The sequence below is a fragment of the Notechis scutatus genome, chromosome 2, assembly GCF_049901735.1.
Source record: "Notechis scutatus isolate UNSWTSFEM ecotype Mainland chromosome 2, rNotScu1.2, whole genome shotgun sequence".
Lineage (NCBI taxonomy): Eukaryota > Metazoa > Chordata > Lepidosauria > Squamata > Elapidae > Notechis > Notechis scutatus.
The window spans coordinates 236,089,421-236,104,753 of record NC_142010.1 but is presented as its reverse complement, the minus strand read 5'-3'; the positions used below and the strand labels follow the sequence as shown (position 1 = coordinate 236,104,753).

At 34.8% G+C, this 15,333-nt stretch overlaps 1 protein-coding gene across 1 annotated transcript in view; it reads left to right on the top strand.

Annotated features, from left to right (window-relative positions):
• The window catches only part of DMGDH (dimethylglycine dehydrogenase), a 34,892-nt gene that overhangs the window by 1,422 nt on the left and 18,137 nt on the right, over positions 1-15,333 (top strand). Inside the window, exons 2-6 of the mRNA XM_026670591.2 lie at positions 1,179-1,350; positions 3,657-3,755; positions 5,167-5,331; positions 6,460-6,664; positions 15,071-15,319. Coding sequence (XP_026526376.1) covers positions 1,179-1,350; positions 3,657-3,755; positions 5,167-5,331; positions 6,460-6,664; positions 15,071-15,319 — 890 coding nt within the window. The remainder of the gene's footprint in view (positions 1-1,178; positions 1,351-3,656; positions 3,756-5,166; positions 5,332-6,459; positions 6,665-15,070; positions 15,320-15,333) is intronic.

Genomic DNA, 15,333 nt, shown 5'->3' with positions numbered 1-15,333 from the left:
AAAAAGTGAATTATGACCTTTTTTTCACACTTAAGACTGTTGTAGCATCCCGATGGTCACATGTTCAAAATTCAGGTGTTTGGCAACTGGTTCATACTTATGACAATTGTAGTATCCCAGGGTCATGTGATCACCTTTTGCAATCTTCTGACAAGCAAAGTAAATGGGAAAACCAGATGAATTTAACTATGTTACTAATTTAACAATTGCAGTGACTCACTTAACAAGAATGTGTAGCAATAAAGATCATAAAATGGAGTAAAATTCACTTAACTGTTTTGCTTAGCAACATAAATTTTGGGCTCAATTGTGGTCGTAAATCGAGGACTATCTGGGTACGTTGGTGAAAATGAGATGTTTCTCCTTCATTTCTTATCTATAATTTATTATTCTGAATCCAACAGAACATGGATGAGCCATTCACATAGCTCCATATGGAATGCCTCCAGATTAGGTTTTGCCTCTTGTGCATGATTTAACTTATAAATATTATTTTTAAATAGGAGACATATTATGTAGTCTATCATTTGTAATTTTTTAACATTTTTGTACTCGTTCTTCTATTTTTGTTCTTATTACAGAAAATCCATTAAAAAGAATTATTAAACTATACTTTGGAACCTTCTTTGGCAAATTATAATTAGACAGCATGTTGGCACAATAAAAGATGTACAAATGTCATTAAACAATGCACAGAATTAGTGTTGAAATTTTCAAGTTGCATGAATGTTCAGTTGATCAGGAATCATAGTCTAGAATAACTATTGATATGCTATCTACCCATTTTGGAATCTCCGCAAAAGGACACTGGCAAAAATGTCTGATGGGCAGAAAGAGGCGAAGACGGACACCCACCCACCTCTTCAGCAGCACACTGGGTTTATCTATAGTTATGCAGATAATTGCTTTAATCTAGCAAGATTCTGTCTGTAGGTAAACAACAATAAAGAAATTAAGAACTAATTCCCATTGCCATTTTTGGTTTTTGATCCTGATGTTCGATCTAAAACTGTGCCAGTTAGTGTTTATCATTTTCATCTGTGTAGCTCAAAATTCTATTAATGTCTTACAATTTAACGGTTAATAAAAGGTATACAAAGAACAGTTGATATATGTAACTTTATGTAAAGTATGCAGGAATAAGTATCCATCATTATATTTGTTCATTTGTCCCCCAGGGAACAAAAGCCATCTTCTGTAGAAACAAAATGGAAAGACACAGCAGAAACCGTAATTATTGGAGGTGGCTGTGTTGGTGTCAGTCTTGCCTATCATTTGGCCAAGGCTGGCATGAAGGATGTACTTTTGTTGGAAAAATCTGAACTCACTGCTGGATCTACTTGGCATGCAGTAAGTGAATTTTCTAATGTTTTAAACATGGAACAAAACCTTGTGTGCTTAGGTCACAATTCATTTTAGACTAGAAATGGATTTTTGTGAGCCATTTAAATTACTGTGCAATCCAGTGTAGAATGTCATCCAGCTGAAACTCATTAATTACTGATGCTTAATGCTAGTGTAAAAGAACCAATTGTCCACTTGCAGCTGTTCTGGCAACCAACTGTATGCTCAGATTGAAGGGAATGTTCCTGGATTACTACTGTAATGTGAAACCCAGAATGTTCAATAACTGTAACATTAGTTATGTTTTGTGGGACATGATATTTTGGAAGCCGATGTACAGAGCTTCAACAATAAGAAACAAATACATGTAGAGGTAAAAATGGTAAGATCTGCTACTGCATTTAAATAAAGATACATCAATCTTGTTTTCTGAACTTTTAGGGTTGCAGTCTAAGGAGAAAAATACTCTGATGTAATAGGAAAAGAAAGGTTGCAATCACTGATAAACATTCTATTTATATTTTAGTTTGTACACAAGACATCATGCTCTGGAACACATAAGAGTTCCTGGCTCACCCAAGGGTCATCACTTGTTACAAAGAAGTTGTTTTCAGTAGCTTGCAGTCAGAGAGTAATCCTAGATACCAGATCATGTGTCATTTTATTATGCCAATTTGGACACAACTAGAATGTACCATAATATCTAAGTTGGAAAACATTTGTGGTCATCATATATGTTCATATATATAGTAATCATGAATAACTAGTTTCTAATAAGTTTTATAACAAATATTTTTCTTCTAATATGAGAAGAAAATCACATTTAGTTTGTTTCGTTATTAGAAGCTAGAAAAATAATATCCTCAGTCTGAAAATCTTAAAGTACTAACTTTGCAATTGTTAGACTGTTTACATATGCAAGTATGATTGCTACATTGATTTAGGCATGTATTAAGATGTGCGGTTTAATCATTAAAAATCCTGTCCTTGAATATTTCTGCTGGAACTGAAATGGGATTAATGGTTTGATCTGTTTCCTTAGTACACCAGGCTTTTTTTGATAATTCCTAAAGGAAGCTCATAGAGTTTCCAAGAGTTCTCTGACAATGTTTAGAAAAATCTGAGCACTAGAAAGCTTTTCACCATGTCTTGTATTTTGTTAAATCTCTTTTCCAAATTTGCCCGATCAGAGGGGAAGGCTGACAAAATTGGAAGCCTTAGTTTTAGGTTCCAAAAGCTATCTCTTGGAAATATCTGGTAGTGTTGGATATCCCAGTGTTTGGAAATAACAGGACAGCACCTGGATCTCACTTAATATGTACTTGTCAACATGAGAAGGTGATTGCATAATAAAAGATGCATCTGTCATTTTTTCTTGTCTAATGCAGTATTCCATTCTCTAGTGGGAGCCAATCCCTTTAACTAGTGTAGCTAACCTTTTATATACAAAGTGAGTAGGTTTCCACTTGGGTTTCTTGCAACATTGCAAAGTTGGATTCATGCAGCTACACGGGTAAAACACAATAACTAAGTAAGCCATTGTCTACCACTTGCAAATTTTACTGAAGGACAGAATCAGAATTTTTTAAGCAGAGAATGAACCATATTGTTGCCTTGTAGTATTAACTGTGACTTGATCTGAATAATGCAGGATTTTTCACTCTTCTATGAAATGTGCATCACAAAAGCATATAAAATATTAGCTAGAATAATTGTTAAAAATCTATTTGTCACTGATAAGGACTTTAGATGTTTGTTTTAGTTTTATTGTATGTCACCTAGAGTCACTTACTCTTGATGGGCAGTTCTATAAATTAGATTAGATAGGTAAATAAATAAAGTATAGTAAGTAGGACTAAACCTGAAAAATTTTGAAATTTCCATAATTTGCTTTAAGGTTATTTTCTGTAAGCTTTAAGAAGGTTGCAGAATTCTTATCAATAGCTATAGTTGTTAGAAACTATATGATTCTTACCTCATGATATCAATTTGTAGCTGCTAATTGTTCTAGGTTTTTTTCACAATTGATACTTTTGACTTGAGAACAAATTTGATAGAAATTAAAAATATTTGTGAAGGGGGTAAACTGAAGAATCTGTAGCAAAATAAATTAAATATAAAATTTAGGAATTCATTTGAATAAACTGAAGTGAGGGGATGTTGGAAAAAATATATTAGAGATTTTAATAGGAATGGTAGTGATATGTTGAACACAAAAACTGAAGCAAAACCTTAAATATGATTATCCAAGAAAAAGTTAATGGAAATGAAATGATAAATGCTGTGAAAAAAAAATATTATTTTTTTTAAAGGCGGGTTTGACAACATATTTCCATCCTGGAATAAATCTAAAGAAAATCCATCATTACAGCATCAAGCTTTATGAAAAGTTAGAGGAGGAGACAGGACAGGTAATAATACCTAATTTACCAAAATTGATTAATAATTATGTGAAATACACAATTTTAGAATGATTTGATTGGCTGGAACTGTTTAACTATGAGAACAGCATTTTTTAATTAATGAAACAAATATTAAGTAAATACGTCATTAATATGTAGTTTTGAATGTTTGTATACTGTATAACTAATACGTTTTAATGCCTCAAAGGTATCTGCAGATATTAATCATTTTATTATATCCTGGCATCCTTATTCATCTGCAGTGTCTCTGGAAATTATAGTATATTACATGTGAATTCATGTTGAACCCTTTTATCTGTGGCACACTTAGATTAATAACTTTAAAAATTTGAAAGTACTGCATATTGTTTACATCTGTGATGGAGAACAAATAAATACAATGAAAATGCTTAAAGGCAAAGTTCAGGTTGATGCAATAACCACATCGATGAAGCAAAATGAAAGACCAGATGATCTTTGTCATCAAAAAGTAATTCTCTATTGCAGGTGTGTCAAACTCAAGGCCGGATGCGCTGGCCACCCCCACCCCCGGTTTAGTTGCGATACGTCACGTGAGGACATGTCATTGCAAGTTTGACACCCCTGCTATATTGTATCCTTTATGGAAATCAGGGATAATTTATTTATTTTTCTTCCGTATATATATTTTGAATCATGCTCAATAAAGTTGATGGAAAAATGCTTTCAATTTTTCTCCACAAAGGATGGAAGGTTTTGGTGTAATTCTCCTGAATGGGATGCCACTTTATTACTTCAGCCCAGTCATCTTGCTAGTAGTCTTCATATTTTGATTCCCCATACTTTAGTTAAACTGAATTTGTTATGAGGGAACATTTTCCATGGTGCTTTTTCATATTCATTAGCTAGGGAGACAAGATTATGGAATCAATGCTTAGTATATAGTACATTATATTAGTATATGGCATATTAGTATATTTTTTACTATGCTTAATAAAAAAAAATCCTGACAACACCTCATCTGCTAACTGGCAATTATAAAATAAGTTCAGAAATACTGTTTAGAATAAATTCTAAAGCATCATAAATATAAAAATGTGATTTAATTTTTTTTGAAGCCTCCTTCAGATACATTTTGAGCAAGACATCAAACCAATGGAAATGTTTTTTTAAATAAATGGAAAAATATATTCCTATAGTTCATAATAAGATCGTTCAGATATAGGACATATTAAAATATAAAATATGTAGTTTTTCTAGTTTTTCTTTTCTAAGATTTCTAATATTAGTAACTATTTTATTTAATAGGAGGAGGAGGAGCCTAGTTCAAGATATATTTTATTATAATTATTTTGAACTTTATTGAATTATATATAAGTGCTCAAGAATGCTTGATTTTGAAAGCTGATGGGTTGTTACTGTTTTGTTTTGTTTCTCTCAGGCTGTGGGGTTTCATTGCCCAGGGAGTGTTAGAATTGCGTCAACTCCAACAAGAGTGGATGAATTGAAATATCAAATGACTCGAGCAGGTTGGCACCCCACAGAGCAATATCTTATTGATCCAGAAAAAGTGCAAGAATTATTTCCGTTATTAAACATGGAAAAGGTATATGAATAATATTTATTTACAATACCTGTAAAATATTTAAGAAATACAAGGAACATGCCTTAGATGTAAAATTATTTTTAAATGTTTTTATCAGCAGAGTTTTCACTGAAGGTTTTGCCAATGATGAAAAGAATGTGCACTAAAGAATGTACACTTTTCCTACTGGTATCTCATGATTTATCACTTGTTGTTTGTATCTTATGATTATGATTGTATCTTATGATTTATGATCTATGGCATATCACTTCGTTATTTGTAGGTACACTGAGAGCTTATGCATTGGAGACAAATTCCATATGTGTCCAATCATACTTGGCTAATAAAGAATTCTATTCGAAAGAAGAAATGAACAATAATGAGCTATGCAAGAATAGAATCAGTCTTAATAAAGCAATTGGAAGCCATTGTTTCAAGGACCCAATTTAAAAAATACATCCTTTTTCTGCTTCCAAAATTGAGCTCATTGTATCTGCACATGGATGAGACATCTCCAATACTTGTTAGCAAACGGGGTTTTTGAGAAAGGGAAAATTATTAAATACATTACTGGAGAATATTTGTCTTAACTATAATCAATTTTAAGTAATTTAAATACAAGTAAAGTTTAATTTTATCCTAATTCTCAGTTGTTTAGAGTATGGCTGTGCATTTCTTGGATCAGACTTAAACTATTGAAGCTTAGCTTGGAGTGGGAGAAGGAGATCATGTCATCTGTAAGCTACATATACAAATATATTAATTTGTTTTGTAGCCTATACTAGTGCAGAGGCAGAAATAAGTCTTAAATACTAATATTTATCGAAGAACTTGAAAATCCTGTGAAAGTCAACTTTTGTTTGCAATCTATTGTTTATGACATACATGGGTGTCTGATAAATAAAACAAGCAGGCTAACAATAATAGAATAAGATAGATAAAAGTGGACAATTCCTAATTTAACATTAAAACAAATTAACATGAAGTAGTTGCTTTTTTTATTCCATATGGAAAGATTTTGAATTTCTACAAGTTATATATTGCTGCCAAGTTTTGTATTCACACCTTTCCTACTTTCTACTGGCTGTGAAACCAGGGACAAAAAGTAAAACTAATATAAGTAAAGTAAATTAATTCTGTTTGATACAGGTTTTAGCTGGTCTGTACAATCCAGGAGATGGTCATATAGATCCTTATTCACTTACTATGGCATTGGCTGCAGGAGCTAGGAAATATGGAGCTCATTTAAATTATCCAGTTCAAGTAACTAATTTAAAATGTAGACTAGACGGAACATGGGAAGTTGAAACTCCACATGGAACAATTAAAGCAAACAGAATTGTGAATACAGCTGGTAAGTGATGAATTATACTTTCTTGCCTTTATAGTTTAACTATAGGTATAAGAAAATTCAATCTGGGCAGGAAGATGTAACTTACATATCTAACTATTAATGTTTTAGGAAATACATTACAAAATAAAGTAATAATTTGCTTTTCACTTCACATTTCATGATCTCATGGAATTTTTTGCTCTGCTATTTATAAAAATATTTCATTATTCACCTTTTAAGTTTAAATGATGACAATAATAGAGAATCTAAGTTAATTTATCCTTAGCTTCATTACATAAATCAGTGGATCTAAATTGCGCACAAATATATAGGATGAAGATACAATGCCAGATTTCCAAAGTATAGATCTAACTGAAGGCTCATCCATACAGTCATTTTTCCTATACTTTTCTCCTATCAGCCAGGAAGAGCTAGATGACAGGAAAGAATTGAGTTGCATGACTGCTCAGTACTGTAGGTATTGTGAGAACAGACAATAGCACATTCTTGGGGCTTGAGGGTGTGTGACACATGTTATTATGCAGTGGAGTGCTCTTGGCTACATCTGCAAAATGTTATCAAATGATTATTAACCAGTTGACATAATAACCATTAGCTGGCAACAAAGAAAGCTTCTGTATTACTTGGATGTTATCTAAAGATCTGCTGGAACCATACAAATGAGATGCAGACAATGGATAAACGTTTTTGAAGAGCCGGTGTTTGAGAAATGATTTTGTTACACGTGTAGATTGAAATGTCAATTTATCCATCAAAAAAAGGAGAGCAGTGGCTTGTGTGATGTGTATGCTGGCTGACAATTGGCAGGCTCATGGTCAAGATCCAATTGCTGCAGGACTTCCGAGGTAGGAGAATCTTGATCCGCTCTCCTACATCAGGGGTTTTGCTCGTGGGCAGCCTTTCGAGGCGAAGTTAGATCCTGGTGGGATCACTCAAGTAAGGAAAAACTCTTGGAGCCGAAACGGGAAGTGCAATCCCGGAGGTGAAGAAGGGAGCCCGAAGCACAGGGCAAAAGAAGTCAGCCAGCTAGGCTGGCCCGAAGATGCGACAGAACAACTTTGAGAAGGAAGCAGAGAGACAAGATCGAATTTGGAGTCTGGGAAAGAGGTCAAAAAGAATCGGTGTTGGATTGTAACTAATAGATAAATCTGAAAGGTAATTGGTACATGTGTGAAGTGCCAGAGCTGAAGGGGGAAAGTGGAAAGTGGCGGCAAGACTGAGCTGTTTACTCATAGCTCCGGATAAAGTGGAAAATTGCTTTTACAAAGGAAAGTGGAAAGGAAAGAAGAGTGACTATTGATGAGGAAAGTTTTGTATTTCCAGTCACATGAATATACTGCGGAGAGTACTTTATACCGGAGAAGAACTGTGAAACTTTGAAATTTTTGAAAGTGATCAGAGGAGTGACAGTGCAATTCGTGGAGGCAGACATTGTGACAGGGAGAGCGGAGTAAAGTGGCAGGGGTACCAGACTGAACTGAGAACTGAGAATTGAGACTTGAAGTTATTTCTGGATATAATTGGATTACTAAGGAAACACTAGGGGAAAAAAAAGAAATAAAATTTCTCAAGTTTATTTTGATTATCTCATCTCAATTCAAATCATTATATTGATACTTTTGTCTGTTCTGTTTCAATTTTATATTATCTTTTCTCATTAAACAAATTTTCTCCTGTAGTTACTAATTGGAGTATGACACCTTTATATCTTTAAATTACATCCATTCAACTCTTATTTAAACTTCAATATATACCTTAAGGTTATGACCTTCAATATAATACATAATATATAACTTCCAATCGAATTCTGCTTGGTACATTTTTATAATACACACTATATTCTTTAAAAAAAAGAAAGATTGTAAATATATGTAATTATAAACCCTCATTCCATTCCAGTTCAGTTCTATCATTAATAATCATTAAAATCTTAACATCTTTAACACTTCTTTTCAATTAAATATCATACTTCCTTAAAAACACATATAATCTCCATAATTAATTTTTCCCTTATTTCTCTTCACATGTTTTATAAATCATTAAATATACCTTTTGTTACATTTATTTATTGACAAGCATTCCACTGAATTACGATAGCTATTTTATCAGACATTTTAATCATACATTGTTTCATATTTTCTAAAATATTTCTGCTTCTAATATAACCATACTATCTTATGTACCTTTGCAGAATCCCTTTTTCCCTTAAGTTTTCACCCATTATCTCTAAATAGGCCCTGTTTCTCTATATTTTGCTTCTGTCCTTTATAACTTTTTTTCCTTTCTTTCTTCCCTCTCTTCTTCTCCCTACCCTTTTTAGCCCCTTGTCTCTCTAGTTCTAATTCTCTCTTCTGCATTTCCCTCTTCTGTTGCTTTCTGATTTTATACTTATTTTTCACTCTATTTTTGGGGGGGGGAGTTGTTTTTCCCAATCTTAAACTTTCCATTCTCTTTCTCCCCTTTCCTTTTTTTCCCCCCATCTAAGATTACTTGTTCATTAAAGATGGGTTCTTCTTTGTCGCAATCTTCTTCTTCTGCAGGCATTTCTTGTTGTTTCTCATAATTCCAAATCTCCATTTCTAAAAACTGAAATACGAAGCCAAAAGAACCTCTCCCTTCTTGTGCATCTTCTTTGTACTTTTTAAGTTCCATTTTCAGTTCTTCTAAAAGTGGAGCCATTTTAAACAGTTTTAAACAACCACCCGATTGATTTTAGTCATTCAAAACAATAACCAAGAATCCAGAAATCATCAAGTAATCCAGATAGTCCCGAGTTATATCTTCTTATTTCTTTTTTCGACTTTCTCTTCCTGGGGTTTTTGTTGCGATATTTCAGTTAGAATGTATCTTTTGGAAGTCTTGTTGAGATTTTGCTGTAAGTTCTTTTTTAATTCCAGGCAGTCTCCTCCCTTCCAGATCCTACCCTTTTATTCTTTTTCTCTCCTTTCCTGTTTTCAAAAGCTTTTAATTATCGAGAAATCTTTGTTATCCCTTTGACTTTTTATTTTCAGCATTAAATGCCTATTGATGTCAAAGTGGATTTTTCCCAATTTCTTGCTTAAGTCTCTTAGCTGTCAGTATAGGAAAAGGAAAAAACGAAAAAATTTTCCCTTTTCTCTCTCCTTCACAGCTTAAAAATCTTCTTAGGGAACAATGTTATTGTTTTTTGATAGTTTCAATTCCAGGGTACCTTATTTGTTGCCTTTGCTGTTTGACCCGGTCAACCTAAACTTTCTCTTCTTATCTTCCTCCTGCACATTCTTTTCCGGTTGAGTTCTTCTTTGTGGTGGCCATTTCTGACCACCGCTGCAACCGCCTTCGGGAAAGGGAGTAATGGCCAGCTGGGGAGGAGACATGCGGCTCTCCTCAACCCTGCAGGCAATCTCCCCCCTCTTCACCATCTCTACGGGGTGGCTTAGCCCCGAAACCAGCCGGCTCGGGGTGCTCCAGCGGTGAGCATGGATCGAAGCCTCGCAGAGACGAGGCTTCAGTCTGTCACTGAAGAAGCTCAAACCGGAAGTCCAGGTTTCATAGTAATTTTTGATAGTTATGTAGCAGACCTGCCAGACCAAGCCAAGCAAAGCAGATTGCCAACCCTGGCTGCATCATCTAAAGCAATTTCCACACATGCCCTACATTGTCTGTAGAGTGATCCATGGGTAAGAAAAAGGGCATCACAATAACTGTTTCCCTGGCATACCTGCCTTCTCTGCTTCTACTACCCTTGGCAAAGAAGGAAGCAAGTTGGGAACAGATTCTCTTATCCTGTGGATCAGTTCATGAGAACTGGCACCAAATTAGAGAACTGGCACCAAACTCTCAATTACTGCATATATCATTTTCTTTCCAAGTGGGAAAGAAGTGGGGTAGAGGCATCTAGTCAAGCTGCCCCTATGTACAGTAAAATTCTGTAATGCTATCCTTTTTATTTATTAATGTGAAAACTTTTAATAGTGGCAATGGTTTTAAAAAATGGGATCCATAACATGGGAAGTTTCCTTATTTGATTTGTAATGCCATTTAATCTTTATGTAAAAATATTTATGTTCTTATGTTGAAGCAGTGTACAGAATAGTTAAAAACAAAATGTAATAATAAAAGTACAGGAAAAAACAAAGAGCAGCACATAGAATAACACCCAAAATGTAATTTGAGTTCCAAAATGAGTTCCTGTATGCCCCTGGCCCAGCCAGCCCTTTTCTTGAAGGGCAACAGGGTCACAGCCATGCAGACTTTGAGGGGAGTGATATCCCAGGTTGAAATTTTGACTTAGCGTTGGGAATAAGGTACAAATGAGCAACCCATTAAGAAAGTACTTTGAGAAAATATTATTTAGTGCTGAAAAAAAGAAATTTGAAAAAAGACTTTAAAAAGCCCTGCCTTGATTTTATTTGGTATAAGATGAGGCAAAGCGAACTGTGACGGACTTTCAAGATTCTTTGACCATACCCTTCAAGAGTGTTTCTTAACTTTCATGCTGGCTGGGGAATTCTGGAAGTTGAAGTTCACACATCTTATAATTGCTGAGGTTGAGAAACACTGCCCCACAACAATAAAGGAGCTTTTCTGGAATTCCTTCATCCTCTTGTTTCTTGATCTGGCTTACCTCTAAGCACAGACAAGAAATATCTGGGAAAGCAACAGCAAAATATGGAGATGAGAAAGAAGAAAACAATCCCTAAAGAAAAGGCAGGTATTGATAGGTCTATGCAGGTTTTTCTCATTCTCTCATTAAGTTAATAACTGAAGTATCCCTTGATTCAATGTTTAGCCAAAAGAATATTTGGAGCTAATACAGTATTGATTACTACCTTGAGAATGTTCTAGGCAAACAAAACTATGTAGTGTCCTAAAACTGTTGGAGCCAATCTTCTTCCTTTGTTCCATATCCTCCTCCTCAAAACAAATAATTTGCTGTTTTTTCATGCCAGGCTTAGTGTGGTAAGTTCAGAGTGGATTTTGTAGAGAACAGCTTACCTTTAGGTCTCATTCATTTGCTCAATTTCAGAGCATACATTACACAATGCCCAAAGCATAATTCAGACTGTTCAGCAACTTGCCTAGCTGCTGTTTCATGGTTACATCATTACTTCTATTATTGTCACAACTTTTATGGAGTCCAATGGCCTTTTAAAGCAAAAAACACAATAAATATTTCTCACAAATATTTTCCCTTGTCCACTTTGTGGTTCGCTATTTAACACCCCAAATTATGTGCTGTGTTACTATTCAGGCCATTTGCAAACTTGTGTTTTTTGTTGTTGGAAGGCAACTCTTTAATTTGAAGATAGTGGTAAATTCTTGGTAATAAAATGGCAAGTAGAAAGGCTCACTTCCACATAAGAAGGAAGGGGTTAGAAAGAATGAGAAGTTTAACCTTTGCTTTGTTTCCAATCTTTGTTTCATGACTTGGTCGTCATAAAAAATAGCTTTGGAATTGAATCCATATCCGTTTAAACAAAATTCTTTCTATTTAAGTACATGTGTGCAAAAAATTTCAAGATTAATCCAAGACGTTTAATGGCTTTAAATATCTGGGTGTTGCCCTAAGGTTTAGGTAGAAAGAGGTTCCAGCTGAAAATATACCATGAGTAGCATAGAGGTCATGGTATACCTTTCTTTTTCTTTCTTTTTTTCTTTCTGTATGTCTGTCTGTCTTTCTCTTTCTGCATGTCTCCTTCCTTCCTTCCTTCCTTCCTTCCTTCCTCTTAAAAGGAAGTAATTTTGTGTCTGCTGTGTTAAACTATTTGAACCTAGATGATTGGCTTAACTTCTATACACAATTCAATTCGGACTATACCCCAATTACAGGTAGTCCCCAACTTACAACCATTTGTACAACTATTCGAAGTTACAAAAATGATTTATGACTGTTCCACATAAGGAAGAAAGGAAGGAAGGAAGGAAGGAAGGAAGGAAGGAAGGAGGGAAGGAAGAAAGGAGACAGACAGAAACATCTTCGTAGTCATGTGATCAAAGTTCAGATGCTTGGCAACTGATTCATTTTTATGATGGTTGCATTTCATCATGTGGGATCATGTGATCAACTTTTGCAACCTGACAAGCAAAGTCAATAGGGAAGCTGGATTCATTTTCCAACTGTGTTACTAACTTAACAATTGCAAAAAACAAAAAAGGTCATAAATCAACTGTTTTGGTCATTTAACAACTGTTTTGCTTTAACCACAGAAATTTTGGGCTCAACTGTGGTCGTAAGTAGAGAACCAACTGTATTCTCCTCTAGAAATAGTGCAATCTAACTTCTATAAGACAGTGTTTCATATTCCTACATGTGCTTCATGTCTAGAAGATCATTTGTCTGAGTTGGAAACTTGTGTTTGTCTGGTGATCTTTAATCTCTGACTAAAGTTTAACTTTTGTACAGCCAGTCTGATTCTCATAATTCATGATAAATTTCATTTAGCCTGGAATACGACCTTATTGGAAAAACTGCAATCTTATGCTTTTTCCATGCTGTCTATGGATTACAATCAACAAAGGTACTGTCAAAGTAGCAAGCCCTGGACTTTGAACTATAAAATGAATTTGAGTTTGCAGCTGGCTAAATATCTTGGAACTGCCCAACCACTGTAGATACCTATCTCAGATTCACTTCAACATCTTGCTCTGTTAAAAGGGTGATTTACTAAAATTCCTTACTTAGGAAAACCTACTGTTGTTGCTCAGGGCCAGTCAGAATAGTTGGGTATATCTTGCTTCACTGTGAATTTTACAGATACCTTCTTAGAAAGTTTGTTATACCCTTTATAGGAAGACTTTCCAGATTATCCAGCTGAATTTTATACAGTGCATATGCAACTGTACATAGCAAAGGGACATTGGGAAAGCTGGAATGGGGGCATTATTTGTTTACTTTGGTTCTTGTATTTATATACCATTGTAAATTAGGTTACAACTAACAGATTACATTCATTAAGTGTAAACTTATAAAACACATTAATGGTATTATCTGGATACATTACAAAGAAACACAGTACAAAAGAAAGAAAAATAACAACCAGTAAATAAAAGTGGTAACTTTTCCTTAGTCTTCAAATGCACTGCAGAACACTTCTGATTTTTTACCAGTTTTTAAAAGGCTACTACCAGGGATGCTAATCTGGCCTCAGGAGAAAGCTATTCCAAAATACAGGGTCTGCAGTCAAAAAGCATTATCGGGTCTCTCCCTGCTCACTTGGTAGAACTAGGTTGGTATGGAAACCTGGATGGATCTGTCTGTCTATCATCTAATCTATCATCTTTCTATCTATCTGCAAGGAAGTCCTTTTAATTTTACCATTTTGGCTTTCCAATTTTGGCTTGAGGATATTCATGTGTTTAATGAAATCATTGCCCTGATTTTATTACTGTTTAATAATAAAAACCAAGCAACACATTGAACAGAAAGCCAGTTTGGTTTGCTTCAGGTGCTTGCTTAGAAACCAGGAGTCAATGAGTTCTAGTCGTTCCTTAGGCATGAAAGCTGGTTGGGTGACCTTCGGACAGTCACTCTCTCTCAACCCAACTCACCTCACAGGATTGTTGTTATGGGAAAAAGAGGAGAAAGAAAGAGCATTGTGTGTGTTCACTGCCTTTTGTTATTTATAAAAATAATAAAGGCAGGATATAAAGACTGCATCTATACCACAAAATACCATTTCCAGAACTGTAAAGCCTACAAACTTGAAATTTGGCACATATGTTCCTCTTGGCTTCTAAGTGCTCACTAAGAAAGGATTTTTTGAAATGACCATCAGAGTATTAGTATTTTGTATATTATTAGCACATTCTGATGCTAAGGAGTTCTACTCTCACTCCCCACCTGAAAAGAAATCTGTTCCAAATGCAAAACACAAGCAGAGGAGAGGAGTTTCAGTTTTAGTTTCACAGCAGCAACCAGCTTTAGTACAGAACAGTTGAGCTAAGCCACACCCAGCCTCCTTGCTGTCTCCTTGCTCACACAGCAAATATTGTTTCAGTTTCCATTTTTCAGTTTCCAAACAGCCCTCAACTCTCACACACTGACAGGACACTAGCCAGATGAATACCGATGGATGCTGGTAGGCAGAGGCACAATTTCCCCCCCTTATTTTCCTCCCCAAAAACTAAGCCCGATCACATAGTTTCGTAGCGAAGCACAGGTATAGAGCTAGTATGTAAATAAACCTGAAGTTATCCTGTTTATATTTGGGCTTTCCTTCCTTTGACTTTTTTTTAGTATTAGTTGGATACATTATAATAGACTGCTGCAGCCCAGGCATAAAGATTTTGGTTGTGGTTTCCTTGAACCACTGTCGTATTTAAAAACATTGAATTCTACTTTTTAAATATTATACTTAAAATTGTACTTTGTTGGCCAGAATCATGTCATTCTAATATTTATATTTTTGTACATTATGCTTTTAGGTTTCTGGGCCCGAGAAATAGGTAGAATGATTGGACTGAATCATCCACTTATACCTGTTCACCACCAATATATTGTTACTGGAACTATCCCAGAAGTGAAAGTCCTGAAGAAGGAATTGGCTGTTCTTCGTGATTTAGAAGGTTCATATTATTTAAGACAAGAAAGAGACGGGCTTTTATTAGGGCCATATGAAGGACAAGAAAAAATGAAACTGCAGAAATCTTGGGTAGAAGATGGAGTCCCACCAGGTAATTTTGCTTGG